The sequence below is a fragment of the Labrus bergylta genome, chromosome 11 (genome assembly GCF_963930695.1).
Source record: "Labrus bergylta chromosome 11, fLabBer1.1, whole genome shotgun sequence".
In the NCBI taxonomy this organism is placed as follows: domain Eukaryota; kingdom Metazoa; phylum Chordata; class Actinopteri; order Labriformes; family Labridae; genus Labrus; species Labrus bergylta.
Genome location: NC_089205.1, coordinates 12850826 through 12878696, shown reverse-complemented (window position 1 = coordinate 12878696; position 27871 = coordinate 12850826). Strand labels below are relative to the sequence as shown.

Here is a 27871-nt window from a genome sequence, read left to right as displayed (position 1 = left end):
CTTTGAACTTGAGTGGAAACCATTAGCATACTGCAGCTAATTTTGTGTCAGAAATTTGTGTACGCATTTCAAGTCCCCGATGCTGTGTCACGAGATGTAATTAAGATACCGCACAAACAAAGCAAACCAAGAAATTCAATGAAAACAAAAACAATGGCTGCTTGGTATCAAGTACAAGTGCAAGGATGATGCATAAACACACACACTCTTCTAAAACGTAAAAGGAGTAGTCACAATGAGTAAGATAAGTTTTTATATTGATCCTTTAAAACTGATTTCAATTCCCCCATTAGCAGCTCGGAGACTTGAGTGCATTACTCTAGAAGCAACGGGAGTGTACCTTGTTCTGTTCTTACTGCTGAGAGAAACATCTGTGATATCAATATATTGAGAATGTGGGCTGTAACGTCGGACAGACACATTTAGGCCTACAAACCAAATTCCCCCAAAAGTTGCAGCATGGAAACCTTCACATTTGTGATGGAATTATAATGCTGAACCATATTAACAGGTTTTGCATCAACATGATGCTGCCAAATAAATGTGTTTTCTTTAAGGGAAGGCCTTGTTCCTTTCACCAAGACAATGCCAAACCATTTGCTAACATCAAATTCAAAATTGGCATAAAATACCCCTAAAACAATGACATTTATCAGTTTTAACATTTGATATGGTGTATTTGTGGTATTTTTAATCAAATAGGGTTTCAATGTTTTTCAAATCGTCACATTTTGCTCATTATTTACATTTTCCACTATGTACCAATATTTTAGGAATTGGAGAAACCAGCCATATTAGGGATTTCAGTATAAAATCCAACCATTAGGGAAATCTTCAGTCTTACAGAGAATGGCCAATGAGCAGCAGCATACAGACAACAGTGATATAGGAGACTGCAAAAGCCAGTAGTGCAGTGTATAGCACAAAGAGGTGTCGTATCCAACTTCTCTGGATACTGGACAGGTGCATTCTGGAAGGAAATGTACTCTCTGAAAATGATTTAAGTCATACTTTTATGTAGATGAAGCATGCATATCACCTTACATGTTTACAGGTTTTTTTTGTGTGCTCTAAATCCGAATACACTCAAATCCTACACCAGCCGATTTGCATTAAGAGAGGGTCCTAGTGGGCGGGAGATGAGGTGCAATTTCATGGTAAAATAGATGTCACACTCCGCATTGCACATCCTGATTTGTAATAAGAAATCAACCGCTGTATCACTCTGCTCAACTATAGTTGAAGGAAGGTTAATTTGAAGCGTGGAAATGGAAAGAAAACTGACTTTGCCTTCAGAATTGTCAGATTGCCTGCACTTGCACCTCAGCTTTGAGCTCTTAGTGTTTAATTTTTGTTTGTAGCCAGTGACTCTTGCACATGACGATCCTCCTCTCCTAACATTTACCATCCTTGTTTCTATCTCATCCTCTTGTAGGATACCAGGGTGCTACGTGTGAGCAAAAGGTGGACCCGTGTGCCTGCAGTCCCTGTCACAATAACGGGACGTGCTACGCCCAGGGCCCTGGCCCCCTGGGGTTCGGCTGCAGCTGCACAGCAGGTTTCACTGGTCCAACATGTGCCCAGCTGGTGGACTTCTGTGCTCTTAACCCATGCGCCCACGGGGTCTGCCGCAGTGTAGGCAACAGCTACAGGTGTCTGTGTGTCCCAGGTAAGCTGTCAGTGATTGATGTTGCTGCTGATGACATTATACTGTAGGCATCAAAGATAAAGTTTAGACAAAAACATTCAGTGCTGGGAAGGATCACCACGATTTAGTCAGTGTACAATAGTATCTAAACAATAAACAAGTGCATGTGTAATTTAAAATTAGTTTTACCAAATCCTCATATCTTTTGGAAAATTCCAAAAGTTTTCGTTAAGGATTTCGTTAAGGTTATGAACCCCCCTTTGCCACAACTAGCAACACAGAAGAGCCAGTCATCCCCTTTTTTTGTGTCACTTGCAGTCATCTTAGGGGCTTATTTAGAGACATGCTTCTCACACACATAACCCTCAATCACACACATGCACAAACAGGACCTCTGGACATGCATTAATGGCGAGATGTCAGAGTTGGGCTGCTACACACTGCTTTGCAGGGAGCATGCCAGAGCGGTTGGGGGTTCTGTACTTTGCTCAAGGGCACCTCGGCAGCACTGTGGAAGTGACCTGGCACCTCTCCAGAGGTGTGAGCCAGCGACTCTCCAGTTCCAAACCCGGGTCCCTACGGACTGGGCTACGGCCGTCTACAAATGACTCATTTTGTGCTTCAGAAGCTACTGACCCAGACAATGTTAAAGCCTCAGAGAGTGACGGCTTTCTGAGGCTTCCAGTGTAGCCATCAGTTAGAAATAAAGCACTAACAGCCAAGGCTTATATTTCCATATGTTGCTATTGTTTATTGTCTAAAGAGCAACTTGAGGATCCAGTATGAAATTTGTGTTTCAAAACAACATCTAAGAGAGCATTGCTAGCTGTACTCTCTGCTACATATTAAAAACCAAATCGTTGTACATGACTCTCAGTGGGTTCTGGTATCACAGACGATGACATTCTAACCATTATGCTCCCCACACTGTCTGCTTTCTTGCACACAACCAATGGCCACTAAATTGCAGTGGACGATACTACTCGTACTTCAAACAGAAACCAGAATGCCGACGATGCCAAAATCTCGTCCTGTGCCTACAGATGCTGCATATTTATGCAGAATCAGTCAGTGGAGGTTAGAGAGAAAATGATAAAAATAGACATTTTAAATAGACTCACTGTTTAAAGCTAATCAACACCTAATCAGGAGTCTAAAAAAATAACAGGAAATGACAAGGCTGCCTTTTTGTGTGTTGAAACTATTGAATTGGAGCAATGGGCCAATGGGCCAATGGGCTTTCCATTGCTGAAAGATACCTTCTACATATACAGTATTATTCTGCATCTTTCATCACTCTAGAGCTGACTTTTCACCAAGTACTTGAAACTCAATAATGACTTAAAGGACGGAGAGTTTAGCATTGGGTTGGACTCAGGGTAGCAGTAAAAATTGTCCGGCTGAATGATGAGTTATTTTTAGACTGCATGATGGTGCTGCTGGGGCTGATGCCTCAGTGATGAACCCAATTGAGTGGAATGATGACTTATCATTATCCTCTGTCTTGCAATCACCTTGCTAGGATGGTGAGAGAGATGAGTTTCTCACTGGCCCATAAACATAATTTAACACTTTGCCTCTTCTGCTTCCTACTTATACTGTCTGTCAGTCAGACGTATAAGCTGCTCGGCATCTTTAACTCTTATTGTGACTTCCATTAATACCTGGCTTTACCTCTGCAAGACCAAAAATATCAAAATATTTGGTCTTTATAGTTTTGCAGGTTGTGTTGCACTCATTGATGATGATTTGGAGTGATGTTTCAAGCCATGACAATAGTTACCAAAATGTTTGAACCATAGGGGGAATTGCTTGGAGTTGGTAATCCCACGATTTGTAATTTGCTTCATTTTTTATTTAAATTCATTCACTGCCACTGTGTCCAGGCAGGCAGAACAGCGAGTCGTCCGTTGGTTTTCAATTATTCAGATATCGACCTCTTTCTTTTCACCTTTCTTCTCTTTATTTTTTTTTTCTCATTTTGCATTCTCCTCATATGTTTCCTTCTGCTCCTTCCTTTGTCCTTCCTCGTCTTTATCTTGCTGCACTTAATTTTCCTCTCATGTTCAATTGTATGGTTGCCATGGTGAAGCAGTTGCCCTATAAGATTGTGTCTGTATGTGCCTCCTGATATATTCTCAATGTCTGTGGTTATGCTGGTATAGAGCAGATGCTGCCAGCCAATCAAGTGTCTCTACTCAGGCAGCCCTGTTTAATGAGATTGGGGAAATTGGCGCAATTAACATGGCAGACACATGTGTTTGTGAGAAACTGTGAACACACAGACGCAAGCACACACACACACACATGAATGTTCGTTGCCAAATTTGACCTTTTCTCCACCTCATTAGAATGCCAGCTGGTGTACAAGTGTGTGTATAAACGCTCTTCCAATACATTAGCTTGTTAGCTTGCCTGCTCTGTATGAGTGTGTAATGTGTGTAGGGGTTTGTTTAAATGCCTGCTGGCTACTTGAAAGAAGGCTGCTGGGGAGATGATATGTAGAAGGATCCCTCCTCCACATTCCTGTAATCCAGCTCACACCAGAGGCAGGAAGCCCACAGAAAACAGGCAGTCTTGGAAAGGCACTTGACATTTCACTGGCATTTCACAAAGGGGACCCCAGAGCCTCTAACTTGGCTCCTCATTAAATCCCCATCCCTTCTTCCTCAAACACACGTCATCCGTGGCCCAGGGAGGGTTTTTAAAAAACTTTCTCTGCACTGGGACACAATGTAGGGTGTGTGGAGCTAATGAAAACGGATTGCTCCTCGAGTCAGGAAAGACAGTGGTCCTCTGATGAGTTTGGATGTCAGTGGTAAATGCTGGCACATTTCGATGAAGAGCAGGGGTTCAGTAAGGAATTCAAGCAGGTTTTTTTCAGCCTAATTACTAAAGACTTAAATGGACAGTCAAGTATCAGACATATTAAGATGAATACGTTGAATTTTAAACATAAGATTACATCACTATATCTCGAAGACTTCATCTGTGTTTCTAAAGTAACTGTATCCATGCTAAAAAGCTTTATTCCCCGTATTATGCCTCAGTGCACAGCTGCCATCCTATGGAAGACCCAGGGTACTGCATGCTGTTTCAGTGCTTTCTTTGCCCAATCCCATTCAAACACTAATGCAGAATAGTGGATTTCCTTGTTTTCATACACTTATGTATCAGAAAATTAATCTGTTATAAGTGACTAATATTTTTATCTTATTGCTGTTGTGTATAGGCAATGCGATGTGTTGTTTTATTGTAAGATCCTGTGTGGACTACTGTTCTGAATCATTTCACTGGATCAGTTATAGGATGAATACCCATAATGTTAATGTCATATATATATATATATATGTGTAGTCTACTTTACAAGTTACTTGATTATATTTCCCCCTGCTTGACATCAGTATTATGGGGTTAGACCTGAAGTTTAAAAAAAAGTATGACTTGTAGTGTCTCACTATCATTTGCATCTACATTATGAATGAGGAAGACACTTGATGCTACACTCTCTGCTGATTTTTTTATTTATTTTGAAGCTGAATGACATTAAACCCATCAGGAGAGGCACAGTTTTAACTAGTATGTGATTTGTGATTATGACCAGCATTGAGATCAGCCAGTTCCGAAGGAAAATCCAGATCAGGTGCTGGCTAAACTTCTCATACAAGAACTTTCTGTTCACTAATTATCACATTCATCCAATACTCTTGCCAGAGTATTAATCCAAAATTCTTACCCCTAACTCTCTTGACACATAAACATGGCTACATACACATGCAGAGAGTAGGAGGAAGTTCAGATTTTGACATTTACTAATATTTATAATGCTTGAAGTATATTCCTCAGGTTCTTTTACAATCGTATATACACAACAAATGTTAGGTCAGATGCAGATTTTGGAAAAAGAGTGAGGCTGCAAAACAATGAAGTGGTAAAGTTTGTCATGGTAGTTGTTCATGTGAGTCCTTAGTCACGATTTTCCAAATAAATGCAATAAGTTGATCCAAATAAGACACTGAATGAAAAAGAAAGAAATTAAAATGTTGAAATTCATTACACAGAATTTATGGAAAAGACAAATGATTGTGTTGCTGGCTGAATGAAGCATTCGGTAAAGCTTTTTAAAGAGGACATATTATACCCCTTTTCCACCTTTTAAAATAGTCCCCTGTGGTCTAAATGAAACATCTGTGCTGTGCTTTGGTCAAAATACAACATGAATCAAGCACCAGAGGAGGTTTGTGACCCCGTATAAACCAGCTCACACAGAACGTTCCGTTTTGGTGTGTGTGTCTCTTTAAATGCAATGAGACCCCCCCCTGAGTTTTCCCTGTAGACATCACTCCTTCGCTAGCGAGAGAAAAAAAATGGCTGACCTGCACAAAAGTGTTGCTCTGCGCTTGGGGTGGAGTCCATGGGTGGAGATACCAGGGGAGGGGAGGATATTTCTTATCCAGAATCTCACTGTGACGTCAGAAGGAGAGCAGGAGATTTTAAACGGAGCATTTTTCTCTGTGTTGTAAGACTTATGCAGACCAAAGAAAAAGGACTGAATGGGTTTATTTCACTTATTTTTGTGGGTCGGTAGACACTCAGGTTACCCAAATATATGTTCAAACACACTGTAAAAGTGGATTTTTCATAATATGTCACCTTTAAAGGTTTTAACATATGTGTGAATTAATATTTGTTTTTAATGTAAATGTGAAATTCTTTGTTTACTCTAACCTTATTCTCTACTATGTGTTTGTCCCATAAAGGCTACCATGGCTTGTACTGTGAGGAGGAATATAATGAGTGTCTCTCAGCCCCCTGCCAAAACTACGCCACCTGCAGGGACCTCATCAATGCATATGAGTGTGTCTGCACTCCCCAGTTTGAAGGTACCTATATGTGTATGTGATTATATTCAAGTGATGCAGGAACATATCTGTAAAAAATCGTTCCCTCTACAGAGGGCACTTTATGTTACATTTTCACAGGACACATTTTGTGTGTGTGTGTGTGTGTGTGTGTGTGTGTGTGTGTGTGTGTGTGTGTGTGTGCAGGCAGACACTGTGAAATCTACAAGGATCCATGCCTTAAGCTGCACTGCCAGAATGGAGGCCGCTGTGAGAGTGCTGGACTCAACACTTCCTGTGCCTGCCCACCAGGATTCAAGGGTAAGCAGTGGAACCATGATAAGTGTAAACAGCAGTAGACAGCATGCATAATGGGTCATATGACAACACTGTGCGGCTGGGATATAAGATAATGCCAGTAATATACTGTATCATATGCAAATAGGCTAACTGCTGTTTATGCTGTGTAGTGTTTAAAACAGCTAAGAACTCCTGGTTTGCTGCATTTGTTCAAATTTTAAAAACCCTGATGATCTGTCCACTTAGGAGAGAAATGTGAGCTTGACATTAATGAGTGCGAATGCAACCCTTGTTACCATGGAGGCACCTGCGTTGACCAATCAAATGGCTACACCTGTCACTGTCAACCTGGGTGGGTTGGGCCCAGCTGTGAGATCCGTAAGTCAGCCTGTCAGAACACTTCTGTTCAGCTATTCATCTAAAAATCAGAAGGAAGGAAGCCTCATGCCTCTGTGTGTGTGTGTGTGTGTGTGTGTGTGTGTGTGTGTGTGTGTGTGTGTGTGTGTGTGTGTGTGTGTGTCCGTGTGTTTATCAGACCTGCAGTGGAAGCCAACACACACTGAGGACACCCTGACCAACATGCCCCGCCACTCCCTGTACATCATCATCGGAGCGCTGTGTGTGGCCTTTGTCCTCATGCTCATCATTCTTATCGTGGGAATCTGTCGCATCAGCCGCATCGAATACCAGGGTTCGTCCCGCCACGCCTACCAGGAGTTCTACAATTGCCGCAGCATCGACAGCGAGTTCAGCAACGCCATCGCCTCCATCAGGCATGCCAGGTCAGTGACAGGATTTAGTAATGATGAATGGAATGACATTGACAAAGAGCGTAAACACAAAGAGTGTTACAGAATTTTGCGGTCGGACTGGGCCAGCTGAAGTCTACTGACCCCTGAGGGCTCAGGTAATAATAATATAATAAAAAGCAAATCATTTTTTTGTGCAATCTTTTTCATCAGATTTGGCAAGAAGTCCAGGCCTGCCATGTATGACGCCACTCCCATTGCCTATGAAGACTACAGTCCTGATGACAAGCCGTTGGTGACCCTCATCAAGACGAAGGATTTGTAAAACACAACTATCCCAGCAAATCACAAGCTGAACACACATACACACACATACACACACACACACACAAACACGCATATATAAAGAAAGTAACTATAAATCTTAGTATTTCGTAAGAAAAAATAACAAATAGCAGCAAAACATAATTGAATGTAAAGAGGAGAAAAAAATCCAAAACATACTTTAAAAAAAAAAGAAAGAATTTGATACTCTTATTTTCCTGTCAGAGTCCACAATAAGGCTTTCTTGTAGCATAAGAGCTTTCTTTGCATCACTTAAGTTATTGATTTTGAGTAACACTACCAGTAACCTCTGCTGTTCCAGAGTGATGACTTTAGTCGTCAACAGACTGCCTGTTGACGGGGGTTAGCAACCCAGGAGCCCAAAATTGCTCACTGTATACTCAGCGAACAGTGCTGACAGCAGTCCTCACAGGTGTTGTAGAAATAGGTGCGCTCCTCTTGGTGCATACACTGTATCTTTTTCTATATATATAAAAAAAAGATTCTGCAGTAGGTTGCCTTACTCTGTGCATGGTTAGATTTGATGTTCTATCTGCGTTCATTTCAAATCCTTTGTAATTGGTTGTTGTTGTTTTTTTTTTAATTGCGGTCATATTTTTCTCTGTCAAGATTGTGCCAAATATTTTCATTTGGGTAATTTGTGATTATAGATCAGTTACATACATGTATAAAGTACTTGTCACTGATTTTTATTCCATTTCAAAACACATATTGTCCTGTTCTTTACATGCACGCTTCTCAATGGTGTATGAATAGAAAAGAAAGTTGGTTACCTGGAGTACTGTAACCCTACCATCCTACTGTCTGTATTTCAGTGATACTTAGGATAATAGGTGGGTATGTTTCTCAATGCACAGAAAAATAGTTGGTTTTACTCAGTGTACCTGTGTATGCCGGTGTACTAATTCACCTCTAGTATCGACAGTGTTGAGTAGTTTCTGGACGAGAGTTTCCTTGCTGAAGCGGCCTCCTGCCAGCTTTGTGTTGGAGTGGAAACAGGGTGGGAGGAAAATGCAAGGGATGATATCTCCTCCAGAATTCATGTGCTTCTGTGTCCTGCCAATGGAAAACTCTCTGTGCAGCTGTGTATTTCCTCTCAAGGTCAAGCGATGTTTTATCAATAGGCTCAGCTAACCTTCAGACTTTTTTTTCTCCTTCTCTCTTTTTAAACACAACAACCACTACGACCACATGATTACCTATTATCTATGTTGAATGATGTAAACAATAAAGATTGAAGTGAACACAACACAGACGTCGAGTTGTTCCTCATGTGATTTTAGGTTGTCTAAACATTGGCATTAAAAAAAGACTTCTGGTCAGACATTCCGAATTTGGCTAGTCATTGTAAAAAAAAAAAAAAACTTACTGGGTTTGATACCACACCGCAGACATACTAGGTAAAACACAAGTATCAAGTTCAGGCCACTGTTTATCCATGTACAGAGCTGTTTACTGTTTTTCAAATTCTAGTAGGCTGTGAAAAGCAGTTGCATGGATTTTACCAAATGACTTGCAACCTTAAAGGAGGATTTGAAATCTTAAAGCTCCTGTGAGGCGTTTTTTTTTACTGGTTATGAAACAGAATCAAATGTTTCGTTGTGACCTGCAAATGAGACCATCAGGGCCAAGATTTGTAAATTCTATATTGTAACTTATTTTAAGGCTCATATCAACTGTCGCTAGGTCAGTGTTAGACCGAGTGAGTTCCAGCTCTGCCAAAACAGTCTTTGTTGACATTTACCAATGAGATACAGAAAGGGATACGTTTGACTGTTAAAAGACAGCAGGATGGGATTTTTCATCATAAAACATTACTTTCGCATTTGCCAAAAGATGACCCAAACCCTGTCCACAGGAGTCGCTGCAATTGTTGCAAACCATAATTTTATCGGTTTTATCGTTATCTTCTGCAAAAAATACACATCAATTGGAACGCTATTGACCTCCTCAGTCATTAACAAATGATCTCCCAGATTTGGATCCCAGTTAGACATAATGGCCGGTACAGTCATCTTTGTTCTTGCATTGGTGCACAGACTCGGAAATATGTAATAAAAATGATTCAAGAAAATAGACCCCCTTATTCCACAATTTCTAATGTAACAACACCAAATATAGATTGATTTATTATCTAAAATATGTAGCGGACCAACACAAAATTACCCTTAATTTTGCAGTGCATGATGGATGTTGGAGAGATGATGGTTTTATGCATGGTTTTCTGTATTATTAATGAATCAAAAGCAGGGTTGGAGTCTGAGATATTCACCACCCATTGCTGTGAAAATCCTGCCGAGTGGCCGCTTGAAGCTGGCTGCATTCAATAAAGGCAGAAATTAACATGTTTACAGCCTGGTTAGCTTGCCTTGCTTGGAACACAATGTACAGGGGGGGGATTTTTTTCACAACTCGTTCATTTTGATTCGATGAAGGATAAGCATTATTCACAATATGGTGCGTAGCTGACCTGATTGACAGACGGGCGTGGTGTAACAGCATGTCAAGAGGCTTAGAGCTCAGCTCCAGCTCTTTGGCTGTCATTAGTGTTAACTGAAAGTTATGTTGAGACAGCATTTCCAGCATAGCAACAGCCATCGATGGGACTCCAAAGCCCCCTGCAGTAACAGATGGATGATGTCATTCAGGCTTAATATTTACAGTTTCTACGTGTGAAACCCATAGCTAGGATCAGGTGCAACAAATTAGCCTCAGAGGTCCCGTGATTTATTAAATAGAGTCTGTCTGTGTTCAATTTAACGTTTATATAAAAACACCTGCTCACTAAAGGCCTCAGAGACTGTTAAAAGAAGTACTAATCCCCCAGCAACATCAAGACTCAGGTGTCCTTCAAAAGGCCGTTGATAAACTTGACTGCCCTCCGTTCCAAGCTGACAGACCCAGCAAGGAGAGTGTTAGTCAGAAAAGCAACAGATGCTAATGATGACTTTGTAATGGACGGAATGATCAAAAGCTCAGGTGGGAGAATCTGGCCACAAACAAACTTCACAAATCAGGCCTTCGTGGAAAAGTGTCTAAGAGATTGATTTTAAAGTTTGCCATAAGCAATGTAGGAGAAAAAATGACTCTTGTCAGATGAGATGAATATTTAACTTTTTAGGACTCAAATTTAGTTTTTAACTTGTGCAAACAATTATGTGTGGAAGGAAACCGAACTCTGGATATTAGCCTGAGCACAACACATCGGTAACAACATCCCAGCAGCAAATGATTATAGCTGAAGCAAACTTAATTTGACTAGTGTGAGTGCTCCATACTGTGCTGAAGCATGGTCCACTTCTTTAGCCCTGGCACGGGTGGAAAAGGTGAGCTTCAGCACGGTACAGTTTCTCATGCACGAGCACAATCACGGGTACCCTAAGCGGCAAGCCTCAAGGATTATGGACAACATAGATGGAGCTAAAAAAGGGCAACTCTTGAATCATCAAGAATCTTGATACTCAAGTAGATGTTTAACTTCCAGCAGCACAATAACTCTAAGTATGACGACCTCCTCATGAGTGGCTTAAGTCAAAGAATGTTAATACTTCATAATGCCCAGTCAAAGCACAGACCTCAATCCATTTAAGAATCTGTGGCATGAGTTTTAACTTGCTGCTCATGAACTTACTCCATCCAATCTGATTGAGCCGATGCTATTTTACCAAGAACAATGGGGGAAAAAATGCATACAGACTTAACTGTTATGGGGTGAAATGTGATTTTACAAATAACCTAATTATTTTGGGAGTTACAACAAGTATGAAGCAACTTCAAAGCATGCTTGTTGTCTAAATGATATGGAAACAAAGCCTAATAAAATAAAACGTTAATTTGCAGTTTACAGTAATAATACAAATGTAAAAACAGTCAAAGGAAGGGACATACTTCTGCAGCTTTCCCAAATTCTCTATAACTGTTATGGCATTTTAAAGTTTGCATACGTCAAAACCCATAGAGACATAATTGTCACCTTCATAGGAATTATGCCTTATATTCCTTTACCGCCCTCCTAGAACTTGAAACAATAGCATGCCGCAGTAAGTCTTGGGTTAAAAATGGTTACATTGTTTTGAAAACAGAAACCCTCATGAAAACAAGTTTAAAATAGAAGACTTCTGTACAGTCAGTTTTTCCGCCATGTCCCAAGGTCCTACACCCTCCAGACAGACGCGTGAGCCGTGGGAAAGACCTTTTATGAAGTGTAAGTAGAGTGAACGCCCTCAGTGACCTCAGGCTTTGTCCAGATGTTCCTCATGTAAACATCTCTAAACGCACACTGCAACTGCCAAGCCATGTCGCTCAGCACACCTACAAATATTATGTTTGTACTCAAACATTACTCCCAATATATGGCAGGGGCACCAGCTGTTATTGATTGCTCTCCTTTGCTGATGGTCTGCTTTGGAGGTCCCGTGTCTGACCTTTGTCCTCTCTGGGCCCGGGAGGGTCAGAGTGGGTGAGGTTTGGTGTTAAACAAGTCCAAAAACTCAACATCCATAACAGAGTTTCTCTATCTCATTCAATGCCTTGATAAAATGAGCTTCTCATACTGAGATAGAAGCTGTTGTTTGGTTACAGTACAGAAAATGTATCACATTTCAGAGAAAACGGTACTGTTAGTACCCAATAGTTAAAAATATTCACAGTTTCCCCACCAATTGTATTCCAAAACCGTCACATGGACTGAATGCTTTTGGTACAACTTGCTTTCGGAAAGCTTAAAAGATCAAATGTTTAGGCACGACTGGAGCAATTCACCAGATAATTTGTCCTCAGCTGGCTTTGTGAAACTTGGAAACACATAAACACATTTTCATTTACTCTAGCCACATAACACATTGCAATGACATTTATATTTGGTTTTTAAACGATCATTTCCATTTTAACTGCATTCCCGAGCTGGCTGGCTACTCTTGTCTGGATGACTAATCTTGACTAAGACCTTGATTTTTTAAAGTGCTTTATATCATTACAGATGCCTTTTAGTGTCCAGATGTTAAGCTCATTCACTTTTATGTTAATATGAAATTAATACAAAAATTGGGTACTGATGTTTGACAAAAACAGACTAAGTAACTTCATTATTTTAGAATATTTTCAGTCCTTTTCTTAAAGCAAGAGTTGAGTTGAGAACATTACATTTTAAACCATTTCTGAGCAGAGGAACAAACTGTAAACACTGACATTACTTATACAGCTTTCACTTACGTGTTTCAAAAATAAACCTCCTTGTAAATCAAGCCAACACAGAGAATCCCACCAGTTATTTAGATTCATGTTTATGAACCCACAACTACAAAAATGTCAGCCCAGTACACCTTTACACATTATGTACACATCCGTACATAGACACATCCGTCTGTTTCCATCAACTAGTGGCCCTCATCTGATGTTTAGTCTTTTAATAAGAAATAGTTGAGATAGAAAACTAAAACTATTAAAGAAGATGCTTACTGACCTTGAAGCAAATGCTACTGCAGAGTCAGGTGACAACCCTTTCTGATGTATTAATTCAAGCATCTCTATTACAAATTATTGTCATTTGGTCTTTATATGATAATACTGATAAGTGGAGGGTTAACATACGTTGAAAAAAAGAGAATACAAAGTTTGTAATTAGAAAATATGATTCAACTATTGTGGGTGTTTGAATAACAGCATTTGCCTGGCTACTTAATACATCACACTTTACACACTTTACACACTGACACTTTACACTGTTTACATTATTCTATATTTTGTATATTCAAATATTTATTTTTAAATTTTACATTATATTTCCATTTTACTGTATATATGTGTATTAGCAATTTGAGTGTTATTGCATGGCCTTGCGGAACAGTCTTCACATTTCACTGCACATCTGTATGAGCATGTGACAAATAAAAATCTTGAATCTTGAACATGCACTAGCCTAAGTGTTATGTCTTTAGATGCTAAAGCAGCAAGCGTCATGCTCCTCTTCACGATACAAATAAAAGACTGTCTGATACAAATAAGTAAAACAAGTTCAATACTCCACAGGATCATGGAGACATCATGCTATTAAAAAAAGCTGCAGCTGTAGAGTTTCTAGAAGCAAAACACGCAGTTCAGTGGTAACCCGTTTTCATAAAGTCCGTGAACGCAGCACCAAGAGCCCTCCGGCCGCAGGGAGCAGGTAACTCCACCTGCTGGTGGCTCTAACAACTACAGCCAGGCAGGCGGAGCAAACACACCATTCATTACCGACCAGTCCAGATTGAAGGAGGACGGAGAGGCAAGCCGTGGAAACGAACAGATGTGAACTGGACTACGAATAGACAACAAGCAGCAGTCAAGACAGAAAACCTTCGAGCCTGCTAACATGTGGCAACCCGCGTCGGAGCGACTGCAGGTAAGAGACGGGCGGATGTGAGCCTTCATTGTCGACATGGCAGCAGTAAATAAAGGGTTCAGACGTGGTAACTGTTGGTGAAACCAGCCGTGCTGTGCAGAGCTGGAGCCTGGAGAGACTTGCAGATATTGTGTTAGCACCTTCGGATGTTATTAGCCGTCTGTTAAATGTGAGAAACCAACGCAAAACCAGCTCACAGCTGTTTCCAAATGATTCCCTTTGTGGTGATACGTTTAAATGCACCTCTTCACGGTACGCCAGCCCAGTGCAACAATTTGTTACCTCCACTGAATTCTTGTGTCAGTCAATCACTGGACATGTTCTTTATGTCAAAGGCACGCATTATTCAAGTTGTGTAAAACAGCTAATTTGGGCCACAGGCCTTTTTTCATTCTCATAATCACGCTAACGTAATGAGTGTATGTGCAGGCCCTTTCCTCCTGTTGTCACTTATGTTTTTTCTTCATTTTGTCACGCCACAATGAAATCTCCTGTGTGAAATCGTTAAAAAAAAAGAAAAAAGAAAAAAAAAAGCAGGTTAAGGTCCGTAACCTGCCTCCTGTGACCTGTTAAAAGACAGAGGAACAAACACCGTGAATGACACGTAGTTTGATATCTAAGGGGGCAAACCGTGCACCGAGCCTGGCTTCACGTCTCCTCCAGACGTAATGCTCTCCAGATGTCGGCCTGCGGATTGCCTGCCAAGTGAACTTGCACAATCCCTCTTTCTGCCCAGGCGTCAAGAAGATGGAATCACGAATTATTAAAACCGAGAGTTCCGGTGTAGCCTACAGCTCGTGAAGTGAGCCTGGGCCTCTGTAGCCTTTATGTTCCCATGATGCCTAGGCTACACATCTGCATGACTCTTTGATTTAGGCCCCATACACGTAACCACTATCAGACATAAACTATAACCAATATCCTTTTCTATATGAGCTATTGATCAAGGCTTGTTCACTGCACTAGGAGAGCTTTGGGCCACCCTGCTTCACATTCTTGCTCAACAAGTGTTCCAAAGTCACCAAATATCTGATTTCCCCCCCTGAATAAGAGAATTTGCAAATAGTGCACAGTGAGTAGACCTAAGTCTTTCCTGCACAGCACTTTGAAAACTAACCGACACTAAAGAGAATGACCTGGTTGACATTTTTTTTTTTTTGCCAAAGTAGTTTTCCATCAAAGCCGATGATAATTTGGTGCCCAAAACAGAACCAAATAACTTGTAAGTAATGTGGATCATTATGTCCATTTAAGCTTATGGGAGTGCATTCAGCTAATCCTTCAGTCTGTGTGTGGATGTACAGATTTTCCCTATGGCTGTCATACGAGGGAAACATGTCGCTTATTTTTTTTAAATTCTGAAAGTTTGGCAAATGGTGCATGGAATGAATCGGCCTAGATATGCAGGGAGTGATCTTAAAGACCAGCTTACTTACTGGAGAGAGTGACTTACTTGGGTCATGGTTTTTACTGAGGGGAGCTTTCCATAGTCGCAGAAGCAACAAAATAACATCAGTGTTCCCTCAGCTAGACCTTGGGGTCATGGAGTTAAAAATACATGGATACTTTTAATCTGTCAATGTAACGCAGAAGTTATCGCGATTGAAAAATTCTGACTTTCTGATAGAGTACATGTCGACTGCCAGGGATTGCAATGTGTTAGCTGACTAGCTAATTTATCCCTACATGACGTTGCACTGAGTGTTCTTTTTTAAAAAAATGTATCAAGGCTTGTCAGTCCAAATACTTTCTCGAGGTAAAATGTAACATTTGCACATTACATAATCAGCATTGTGCTCTACGCACACAATCAAACTATGAGTTGTTTTTTTCTGGAAAAATCATTACGTTTGAACACCTGTGAGTTGACGGAAGTTAGAAGGTAGAAGAAGAGAGTGTGCAAACTCTTCTGGAACCTGCAGTGTGTGACTGTGCAGGTTTATAGCTAGTGAGGAAAACAGTTAATTAGTCTCATCAAAACTGAACACTACCAGTTTTCCTTGATTTCGACATCACAATGGCCTGTCTTGATTGAAAGAAATTTATACCTGACAGGAATTCCCATATCATTGGTGAATGCTGGAATCACTTTCCATAGGAGTCGTATTTGACTCTGATCTTTTATAATGCAAAAGTCTGGAGTTGTCTTGAGAATTATTGCTCACACGTTTGAAACATGGAAACTTCATCCTTCCATAGGATTTGTAGGAGGAAAAAAAATCAGTTTTTTGTGTTGAGAGAAATCTTTATTTGTGATAACTGACACTTGGCACAGACAAGCTTACGACCGGCTGAGGCACAAAGGTAATAAAGAATCTGGCATGTTTCAGCCTTTCTTTTTGACTTTGAGGGGGGGGGGGGGGGGGGGGGAGGGGGTGCTGAACCTGGGGTTAATAGCAGAAACACTCATGTATCACCCATTGGTCAACATCATTTATCAGAGTAAAATAGTGTAAGAAGACTGCAAATCTTTTTTAATGAAACATGGTTACAGAACTATTGCAATACCAGCCAATTTTTCTGCTTTGTAACCATGGCAACGACCATCCTTTTGACTGGTATCCTCACCTCTTCTATTCAAGTCAGGGCTGGTCTGGTTTTCTAGAGGGTACGGTAGCTGATCTAGAACGTACTTGTGTTTGCTTCCATCTATTATGTATTTTTTGTTAGATATGGCAGCGGTTTATGTTATCCGCATTTGTGCTGTCCTCAGTTGCCATGGCAACACCTGATGTCTTGCTGCATTTTTGTCTCACACTCGAGCGGATAGAAGAGGGGGAGAAAAGATAGAAGGACGTGTGTGTGTGGGGGGGAGAATACAGGTCACTTCACAGAAGGAAAGCTGCATTACATTGACAGTCTGAAGTGTATTGTGATGCTGTGTGTCAGCTCTGCATCACGCTTATTTTTTTTTTCCTCTTCCTGTGCCTGCGTCTTTCCCGCTGTGTTTCCTCCATGCCTTCTTTCTCTCGCTGACCACATATACCTAAATCAGTTCTGGGTTGCCCCTCCTTCCCATGCAGAGGCCATGTGAGTTCAGCGACACATTACACAATGAGCAGCGTTCTGGGCCTGGATGCACATATATTTAGATAGGCTACCAGTTGTCAAGCATGAATACACACACACAACAACATGCTTCCTTTTGGCTACCAATCATGTTTTTTTTCTCCGCCAGCAGCTCTTTCTTTAGTCGCCGTTTCCCCTTATGACACTTATATGTATGTGACACTGACAAACCGGGCTGAGCCTTTAAGGAAATGTGGACCTAACAGTGTAGAAATAGCCATCTAAGGTCAAACCCGGTGAGAACCAGCTGCTGTCTTTGCATCTTTACTGTGTGAATGTCTGTCTTCATTTGTTTCCAGACTTTTGGCTTGTCTTTCTGTCTGAGGTTGCTTTGTGGCCACAGCTATATTGTTGGGACTGTGGCCCTGGTGGCAAAAGGGATCCAGCAGCAGACTGGCAGAAAAGTTCCCATGGTTCCCTTGGCCCATTGTCTTCTTTTTTTTTCTCAACCAGCACAGATCTGCCTCTTGTGAACAAATGGCTTTTGGCTCAGTGGTTTCAGGGTTTGTCTCTTAGTATTTGATGAATGGGCATAACTATCTGTTTGCAGAAGTTGTAATTTTTTTTTAAGGATTTGCATTTGACAGAGACAGTTATTCCTCCAATTCATCAATGTAAGTGTGTTTGTTTTTTGTATAACATTTTTGGGCATTTTATCCTAGGTAGATTATTTGATTCATTTTAGGTTATGAAGTCTAGGGCCAGTATCATGGCTTCCACCAGAATTGACATTAGGTTTCAAAAGTTCTCCAACATCTTCCAACCTTCAGCAGCATGTCATTAAACCTGAGACTTTATCGTACTACCGTGTGGTTGGGGGTCCATTGCTTGGCCATTATTGCTATTGAGTTCATATTGTACACATTTTTCTTCTTGAAAGTGGGGAAATAAAGTGACACATATAGAAACCAGCCATGTGCTTGACAGTGGACTGTGTTTTTTGTCAATAGGAGGTCGTTACCATGTGCTCTGGCTCCATGTACACTACTTAAAATGTCGCTGTGGGTTTATTGTTTACGTCAAAGTGCTGTTGATGTTTTTACTGTCAGACAGAGATTACCTCCCCCAGGCTCTGAGGTTAGGGTACTTTAATACCCACTTCCTCCTGTGTAGTAGTAACCCACCAATCACAACATCCGATCATGTGCCTTCTCCCTTCCACACGCCATAGTGCTCCAATCAGGGTTCAGAAAAACTGATTTTTCTCTGTGTAGGGACCTCCCACAGTCCACTCTTGGTTGAGCCCATTCAGACTTATTTCCTCTCGTAAACTGTCCCAGGAACAGAGGAGGAGGTTGTAAACACGTAGAGGGACAACTGATGTTGAAGTTAAGACTGCCCAGTTTTTACCATGCTGGGAATAAAAGGGGTTCATCCTACGAGTGGAGTGAAGAAGTTACTGCCACCACATGGCAGTAACCAACCTCCTCCTCCTCCTCCTCCTCCTCTACCTGGAGACCACATCATCATTATCATCAGTACGGATGCTGAAGGAAGGATGTTTGTATGAAAGGCATCTGACAAACAAACAGGGACAGGAGGGAGCTGGATGCTCGTCCTGAAAAGTGAAGACGTTGTTTGGACAGACATGGTATGTTGGTTGGAGACATTTTTAAGGGCAAATTCACTTGATGTGTATCTGTAGCCGATGTGCTGTTTACTCTCTGACAAACGGCACCAAAAAAAAAGAAAAAAGTTATTCAGTTCTCCGCCACTCATTCAAGAAAACGTCCTTGTTGTTTATGTGGTGATGTGGTTTGTTGCTTGTGGTTATAAGCTTTATATTAGTCTCCCACTTTGAACGTACCCTCTGGACTTTTTTGACCACTTAAACAGAATTTGACACTGTGTCTGTAAGTGAGTCACAGTTTGGTCAATGTTGGGCCAATTCATTCATGCTAATGGTTTTCTACCATTGCACTGCTCAAATAAATGCAGTAATGTATCAGATAAAGACCAGGAAGAAGACGGACAGTAAGCAAACATGAATGTGAACGACGCGGGCTCCTAGCTCAGAAAATACATTATTCTTAGTATTTAAACATACATAAACTTGTGTGGTTTAAATTAAATGGAAACAGAACTTCATAAAAAAGGAAAACTCATCAAGATATGTCCAAGTTTTCTAAAGTAGTCAGTTTTTGTTTTGTCCCTCCTGGAATGTAGACCCCAGTCTAAGAGAAAGTTGTACTAAGTTAGGTGCAGGAACCAAAACCACAGAACAGGTTAATTCCCAATATTATTAGGAGTTATTTTTTTTACAGCTAACTGTCACAATGATATCTTTCCTTTAGTTTTTTAGTAATGCACGGTTCAGTGAGCATGATCCTGAGACCGTTTCTGAGTGTACATTTAAACGTGGTTGGTGAATATTTGTCTTTTAAAACTGAAAAGCTTGATTTGCAGAACAGATGTCCTGATAGCACACAGTGATAGCACGCAGCCTACTGTATGACATCTGGTACAGGGCTCTGCACAGCCCTTCATGCTGGAGCCTGCTATATGTGTGTGTGGGGGGGGGGGTGTGTATGCAGATGTGCCAAATGTTGCTCACAAACTTTTTTTTTTGGTTTTTAACTCTGTGATTTTCAGTTTTTTACATCAATAACCACATTTTGAGTTCTCAAGATGAAGCAGTAGCCGTCTATGTATCCAAAGGTTGACTTTTTCTTTGTATTATCATGCGTTTTAGACACGGATCATCTGTCTGTGGTTTCTTAACAGTATTTCCAGCTGCTTTCTTCTGTTTCGTCACAAGCACATCCCTATAACCTCTATTTTGTGTGTGTGTTAGGAGGCGTGTCAGAAGGTCTGTTTTTACCCTGTTGTGCAGTTACTTACCATGAGATTGACCCGAGAACCTCTCTCCTGTAAGAATGCTCCCTCAGGGGGCTGAAAGTTTAACTTACCATCTGTGACCTGTTAAGCTCATCACTGCAGGAGGCAAACTGGTTCGAGACACTCTCGCTAGCCTGTCTGCTTGATTTCTCACGGACGTGATCGTTCAGGTGTTTACCTGGATTGATATACTGTAAATGTGGAAGTTAAAATATTTAAGAGTGGAGACCCATTTGAAATCTTGGCATGTGTGCTCATCTTGATGACACTTGTGTTTCCTGCAGTAATCAAAGACATACTTGGGAAGCAGCAGTTCAGAACTGACTGGGAGCAACTGTCTGTGGAACACGTCCTCGGTTTTTGAAGATTACCTTTCTCAAAAAAACAGCTACATTTTTTAAAAATAGCTTAGGACAAAGTGTCACCAAAAGAACTCATTTGAAGCAAAAACATATCTTGTGGGCATAGAGATCCATGAAACACAAATGTATGAATAGTCGTAAAAGTTATGTTGTACTTTAGGGGTTCTAAATGTTCAGCCAAGTTCTTCTTTCCTTTTTTTTTTGTAACTTATTTTCACTATAAATATGCTTTTCACTGGCAGCAATGACTCACTGCTGATGTTTTCGCATCTGTTCATGCTACTCAACATGTAGACCACTAAATGTTTTAGTTAAATTAATGTGATAAGGGGCTAAAAACAAGCAAATAGTTTGACTAAATTTACTGCAAAACTCACTTAATGAAGAATGTAGTTAAGTCATACTGAATTTTCGTGGAAACGATAAAACAGAAGTAATAAAAATACATGTTCACTGGAACAGAAAGAATGATAGTCGAGCTAAAGTATAAACATTTAACCCTAACCACCAGCCTAACATGTTAGTGCAGCCAACTAACAGACTGGGATCATTAAACAGCACTGGGATCGCTGTTTTGTTCCAGTGTAAGAGCAACAGAGCATAAATGCTGCATAATGATTGGCTCCACTAAAGGAACATTCAGTACAAACATATATAGACTCAACTTTGGGGTACCGTACTTACTAAAACATTCGCTCCCCTCAAACATGAAAAGAGCAATGCACAGCCACAATGTACATTACAGTAACTTTGTCAGTATATGATAAACTGCACTCAGTCACACAATGGTAAGGCTAGCATTAGCACTGAAATGCTAAAGTTTGTCTTCCATCTGCCAGTTAATGCTCCCCCTTGACCTTTTCAGCAAATACACCCAGGGATTGTGGGGTTGGGGTTGTATTATAGGAAACGGTAAGCAGTTACTTTAAATGTGAAACATGTCAGTTAGATTATCTAATTCGTGCAACGATGTTGGTTCAGGCAAGTCGAGAGCACAGGACTGTATTGAGGGCTTTTAGCCAGCCAGGGCATTGATCAGATCATCAGACATTCATAAATATTACACATGTTGCGGCTTTAACAAAACTCTAAAATTGACATCACGTGTGTCGAGATCAAGCCACTAAATGACAGCTCAATCTTATAACAAGGCTGCGTTTCACTCTTCTGAAAGGGTGGCATTGTTTGGAGATTTGAGGTTTTTCTTGTGACAGCAGCCATTGTTAAGCATTAAAGTCTGAAGTGTAGACAAAGCCCTTGGCTGAAACCAGCTCAATTCCGACCGAACCAGAAGTGCTCTGTGGTGGAGACAGAAAACCTACCTGGGTCTAAGTGAGAGTCAGAAATAGAATCAATAACAGCAGTTACTGAATGAGGAGACTCTTGGGATGTGAGAAATTCAAAAAAACATTGAAGTGCAGTGAAAATATTATGAATAGAATTCCAACGAAAGTCCAGTAGTGGCCTCCGCTGAGGCCTTTTGCTCCTGGTGGGGGGCGAAGGAGTCGGGGAGCCCCCCCCCCCCCCTTCGTACCAGGGCCAACCGCAGGAATGTGAGCTGCTGTCAGGAAGCAGTAAAGTGCTGACGCGGAGGTCAGCGAGCGTTTACACACATGTGGCTTTACTTTCACAACTCCATCTTCCTTTTTTCTTCTTTTTCTCCTTCATCTGCTCCTTGCTCTTTTCTCTTGCCTTATCTTTCTTTTTTGGAGACACCTCCTCCCCCTCATTTCTTCCATCTTTGCCTTCTTTTCCCTCTGAACATGAAGGCTCACTCTTGAAGGTGTGTCTGGGGTTTCAACGGTCCTCAGTCTGCAGGTCATTGGTTGTGTGTTGCAGGACCACATAATATGATTTGAACAAGATATATCTATATTTTAAGAGCTGCGTTGTATTTGTTTTTGGCATATTTCACAGATGCTATTAACACATATTTGTAAAAAGACCCAAAGAATTTCATATTTGTATGCAGAAGGTGAAGACAGCAATAAACAGGAAGCAATTTCAAACCCCAAAACTATCAAAAATGTACTTATCCAAGCCATCGTGTTATCATGAATAGGTTAGTGGCACTAAAGTTAAGCAGCTATTTTGAAGGCACATGACTGCTTTTTCAGTCGGATTATCAATGACATATAATCGGCTCTAAGAAGGCAAACTCACATTCTCAGGATCATAAAAACACTCAACAGTTTCTTAAATGGGAAACATTACCCGATGCAGTGGTGTTGAATTGTAGGAACAGAGACAGACCCTTTCTATTGTAGTTGATTGAGGTTGATCTACTTGGCTATACCAACAAACCAGCACTGAAGATAGATGATGCACAGTGTTGGCAGGATGTACTGTTCTCATTGCACTGAAAAATGTTGACCATCTGCTGCATAAAAAGAAGTTGACATTGTAGACGTCCAACATGGAAAACAGCTTAGCTGCTCAACAGAGAAAAGAAAAAACAGCAACTTAAAAATGATCTGAGACATATTCAAGACTTACATGAGACCAGATGATCAGGAGAGTTTAGTATAGAGCCTATAGACCTATAAAGATGCAGATACCGGGACAACACTCTCAGAGTAGGGGGGAAATGAAATTTTGAGTTAACATGAAATAGTAACTTCTCTATGTTAAACGGCCAGCTTTACTAACATCCCAATTAAAGAGTACTAAATTGCACGTTTGGTTGGTGGGCGTTTTGCAGGTGATCTACTAAGAAAATTTGCGTGAATGACACCAGGTGCAAACCTTGTGGAGGCGCTACTATTTAAGTTCGGTTTTTGCGTGTTCTACTGGTTTACATCATGGAGAGTTTGGACAGAAAGCAGGATGACTGCAAGCGCAAAATAGGTATCAGTGGGAGAGACATTAAACATACAGTATTTTCGAGTTATAGCAGATAGAACTGAATATTACAAAAATAAAATTTGGCCTATAAGAAAACCTCAGCATTAAACAGGGCCTCTCTTTTCTTCCCTCCATCTTTTGATGAATGAATTGTCATACATTGCGCAGAAGGTGCGAGCTGTGTCCTCTGTGGCGCTCAGGCGCAACACTCTGCACATTGTTGCGCAGAAGACAGGTGGCCAGGTCTGTGTCTGATCGGACATAAATGCTCTGGCAAGAGGTATCGAAGACGTGGGTACAAGCAGAGGTTTGGTCCCCCAATCCAAGCGTAGCGGCAGCGGGCTGTAGAGGGATGAGACGCGCTCACCATGGAGAGGAGCGCACCGGAGGGCACGAGCTGGGGGAGAGACGCGCAGCCCGAGAAAATGGAAATCCCCAGTTTAAAATATAATGCTGGCGAAAAGAGGGAAATAGGAAGAAATAAATGTCAGTGTTGAAATTCTTTAGAATACCGAGGCTGTGAATGTTTAATTTTGTTGAACAGGCAATGTTGTTGTTAGGCAACAATATAGTTTAATCATGGTGTTTCCTGCTGTCATTCCAAACATATTAACATGTGTGGGGGATAACACGATCTTTATGCCTTCTTTTGTTGTGCCTATGTCTCCTCCTACAATAACAGCAGCCTGTTGTGCGTAACACTGGTCTCCTGGGTGAGCACGTTCTTTTCAAAGTTGTTAAATTCAGACACCGTCACAATCACCGCAATTTTTGCCATGCTTGGTAAATCTCAATGCGTGTACTAACTTAACTTTCTTGCATTTTCTCCTCCCAGTATTTTGCACGTTAGGGCAGAAACGCCCCATACTGCATATTCATTAAGGCAAACGTACTAAACGGACAATGCGTTTTGTTTTGCTCGTATGAAAGACGCAATCTTCACTGCGTGCCGTTAGTAGATCAGATAACACTTTTTTTGCTGGTGGTATCAAGTTTGCTCATGTTTTAAGACACGCAAACCTTTAGTAAATATGGCCCAAAGTGTTTTCTTGGGGTGCCTGATAGCCTAGCCCCCCATGTGCAGAGGCTATAGTCCTCATAGCAGCGGCTGTGGGTTTGAATCCAACCTTGGCCCTTGGCTGCCTGTCATCCACTACTCTCTCCCCCAAATGTTTTCCTGTCTCTCTTCAGCTATCCTATCCAATTATAAAGGCACAAATGACCCAAAAAAGTAAATCTTAAAAAATGTTATTGTTAGAATATAACTTAATTGAACAATAATCAAAAATATAATATGAATTGTCAGGTAATATGAGTGTGGATCTGAGTCTGCTCAGCTGTGATTCTCTTTTTCATAGCTGCATAACATATGCACAACAATGTATGTTATGTGAATAATATGAACCTTTTCAGCCTGGTGGTATTGGTAGAAATATATATTAGTCAGGATCTAATATTTTAATACACTTTTTATATTAATGAAAAAGTGAGTCAGTTATGCATGGATATTGTTTAGACATTTTAGTTAAAAGCACAACCTGCTTGTGGTATAAGAGGAAAAAGTCTGGGCATCAATAAAGTCATTATTATTCAAACTTTGGGGAACAGGACTACACAAAAATGTGAGTTCATAAAGCAGTTTTTGTGGTCTTTCAGGCTGGACTCTACGAGTGTATTCAGCTGTCATCAGGACACACAACTGTAACGACTATTCATCATGAATGAAGACCTCTGTTCAAAGCTAGAAATTAAGAATTAAAACAGAGTCAGTCACATGTGATAGTTTTGTCCCATGATGCAACTGTAGCTATTTGCATATAGAATGGTCTGAAAAACTGCAATGAAACAAACAAACAAAAATCATATCATATTTCCCATGTATTAGAAATGACAGTGTTAGTGTGTTGTATGGTCTTTGATTATGAAGAAAGACTGCCCACACACACACACACTCACTCCCCAGCATGCTTGCCATATGCCCTGTGTTTTTTCATTTGTTGCGAAATTTTGTCTCGACTGTTTTTAAGAAGCCCAGAAATTCCAGAGGGCCAGATTCAGCATGTGGTTCTGCTCGGCGTCAGGAAACACTGGCGGTAGACTGGAGTGTGAGAGCAGGCGGCTCTACTCTCTTGTTTTGACGGAGGAGGCAGCGAGGTCAGAGCTCCGTTCATCTGCTGCTCACATTCCACCTTCAGCCGAATCAACCTCTCACACCGTCTCACTTTCGTTCGTCTTCAGTTTTCACCATCCATGTTTTTAGGTTGGACAGTTCTATTCATACTGATGGGATTTTACGCTCAAACAAGATTATAATGTGACTTCTATTGTTAGTGTTTTAAAATAGTGGGACCAATGAAAGTGGAGCAGCATTGTTTTCTACCAACATTAATAGTGATTATATGTTTCTAGAGGCACAAGCTTCATTTCTATAGACAATCCAAAGTGCTGATGTCGTGGAGGCGACGCTCTAAGCCTTCAGCAGAGTTACGAAGGAAACGGCAAATGCTAACTAGAAAGCTTAAGGTACAGTCTCTAACTGATGACATTTATCCTTAAGTCGTTTTTTTTTTTTTTCTTTTTCTTTCCATCAGCACTTCCAGACCATGCTGAAGACCAAGCTCAATGTGCTGACGCTGAGAAAGGAGCCTTTGCCCACGGTGATCTTCCACGAGCCCGAGGCCATCGAGCTGTGCTCCACCACACCGCTCACAAAGAACAGGCCCCATGCTGGATACAAGGTATGATCACATGAACTGAATAATCCATAAATCCAACCCAGTAATTTTATAATAGCATTAATAGATCCGTAATACAACACAGTTATTCATTCCCATTGTTCTTACCTCCAACACACACACAGAGTTTCTGGAGTCAGAATCCAATCCTTTAATAATTAGAATAAATCAGCGTATTTGGGCACATGATTCTTTTTGCATGTTTTCTGGCATTTAGTCTTCTATTCTCCCTCGGCTGCACTTAGGGTCAGATTAAAAGTTTGATCCAGTCTGTTTGACACGCAGCCTAATTCTCTCTTCTCTGTCCTCAAAACAGAAGAAAACAAACAGATTAAAATAGCAGCCAAGCTCTGTTATTACACATAACACTCCTCAACCAAGCCACCGAGTTTCTCTTTGTGTGTTTGCCTGCCTTGTGCGGCAGCATTGCAAGCATAACAAATAAACTAAAACAAATCTGGGCTCATGTGAGACAGCTCCAAGTGGCTGTGTCTGTATGAGGATTATGTCTTGTGTGTAAAGTGTTGTTTTTGGTCTCTTTCAATGCACCATTAACAAGCATTTTCGATAAATGAATTGAATCTTTTTCCAACCTCACCTGACTGAACATCAACATCTCCTTTCTGGCAGCGGACTGAACATTTGAGGAAAAAAAACTTGTCCTTCTTCAAATTTTTGCCAAGAAACACACATGTGGAACACACAGGCCCTGTGATTGTTGTTGATAACTGTGTTTGTTGGACCACTGTACAGAGGAGCTAAAGGAAAAACACACAGAAAAAGCCTTCAAGCACACACATCACATATACACACATACAGTATAGTTATATACTATGTATGTGTAAACATCCTCACAACATAAGGCGGCTAAGCGACCAAAAGTGCTGATTCCAAATCAGAACTTACCCCCCTTAAAAATTCCGAAAGCGAAAACATGAAGTGAAAGTCAGTGCGACGGCCTTTACTGGCGGAGCAGACTGGTTCAGTCTGGCTGAGAGAGAAACACACATGCAGAGAAACACGTCAGCCAGCAGGATTTCACTAACTCCAAACCACAAGTGTCACATAGTGTCTTGTGCAACTTCTCTGGACAAAAACACGTTTTGTTGTTATAATAATTCAATATTTTAAGAGTTCTTAATTGGTTACAAACAATCTCAAGTAAATATAAAATTCCTCCATATGACCTATTCAGGCAGTAAACTCAAATATTGACTGAATAGTTATTTTAATGGCATCATCCACTTGCTGGATAGAATTCAGTCAAAACGCTTTACAGCTTGCAGGCAGACAGAGCCTTTATTATCTTTTCCCCTACTAAGTTCCATATTGACAAGTACTTAAGTTAAAGGAAGAATGAAAAGATGTTTCTTTAAAGATTTCCTCATATACAGGTTACATGGCAGGATCCCTAAAGAGAAAAACACATCTCTGTGTCCGCAGAGATCAACTAAATCTACACAAAAGGATTATTCCCTCATGGCTGCTTTAACCCTTTAATGGTTTGTGTATCCTGGGGGATACAGATATTTGACAGGCTGTGGGTTGTAGGGGCATTAAGTGGGTGCACTAAATGAAACACTGGCTGGAGGGTTGGGTTAATTAATTTGCTCAAAATATGTTTTGAAACATTTTGGTCCATTTAAGGGTTAAAATACAGAATATGATGCGAGTCATAGATTAGGACATTATGCTGTGATCTTTTAGATGGGAAAGAAAATCAGTGATGGCTGCTGACAGATGATAGATTTGTTTAGAATA

At 40.8% G+C, this 27871-nt stretch overlaps 2 protein-coding genes across 3 annotated transcripts in view; both read left to right on the top strand.

Annotated features, from left to right (window-relative positions):
• Nucleotides 1–9132, top strand: part of dner (delta/notch-like EGF repeat containing) — a 57525-nt gene extending 48393 nt beyond the window's left edge. The window contains exons 8-13 of the mRNA XM_020641773.2: nt 1436–1669; nt 6409–6531; nt 6697–6810; nt 7036–7167; nt 7325–7571; nt 7752–9132. Coding sequence (XP_020497429.2) covers nt 1436–1669; nt 6409–6531; nt 6697–6810; nt 7036–7167; nt 7325–7571; nt 7752–7863 — 962 coding nt within the window. The 3' untranslated portion in view covers nt 7864–9132. The remainder of the gene's footprint in view (nt 1–1435; nt 1670–6408; nt 6532–6696; nt 6811–7035; nt 7168–7324; nt 7572–7751) is intronic.
• Nucleotides 9133–14083: 4951 nt separating this feature from the next.
• pid1 (phosphotyrosine interaction domain containing 1) overlaps nt 14084–27871 on the top strand; it is a 30104-nt gene continuing 16316 nt past the window's right edge. The window contains exons 1-3 of one of the 2 annotated variants that reach the window (XM_065960405.1): nt 14107–14262; nt 25403–25529; nt 25967–26113. In XM_065960405.1, the coding sequence (XP_065816477.1) occupies nt 25979–26113 (135 nt within the window). In that variant the 5' untranslated portion in view covers nt 14107–14262; nt 25403–25529; nt 25967–25978. Of the gene's footprint in view, nt 14263–25402; nt 25530–25966; nt 26114–27871 lie in introns of both variants that reach the window. The other variant, XM_020641789.3, reaches the window with a different exon arrangement.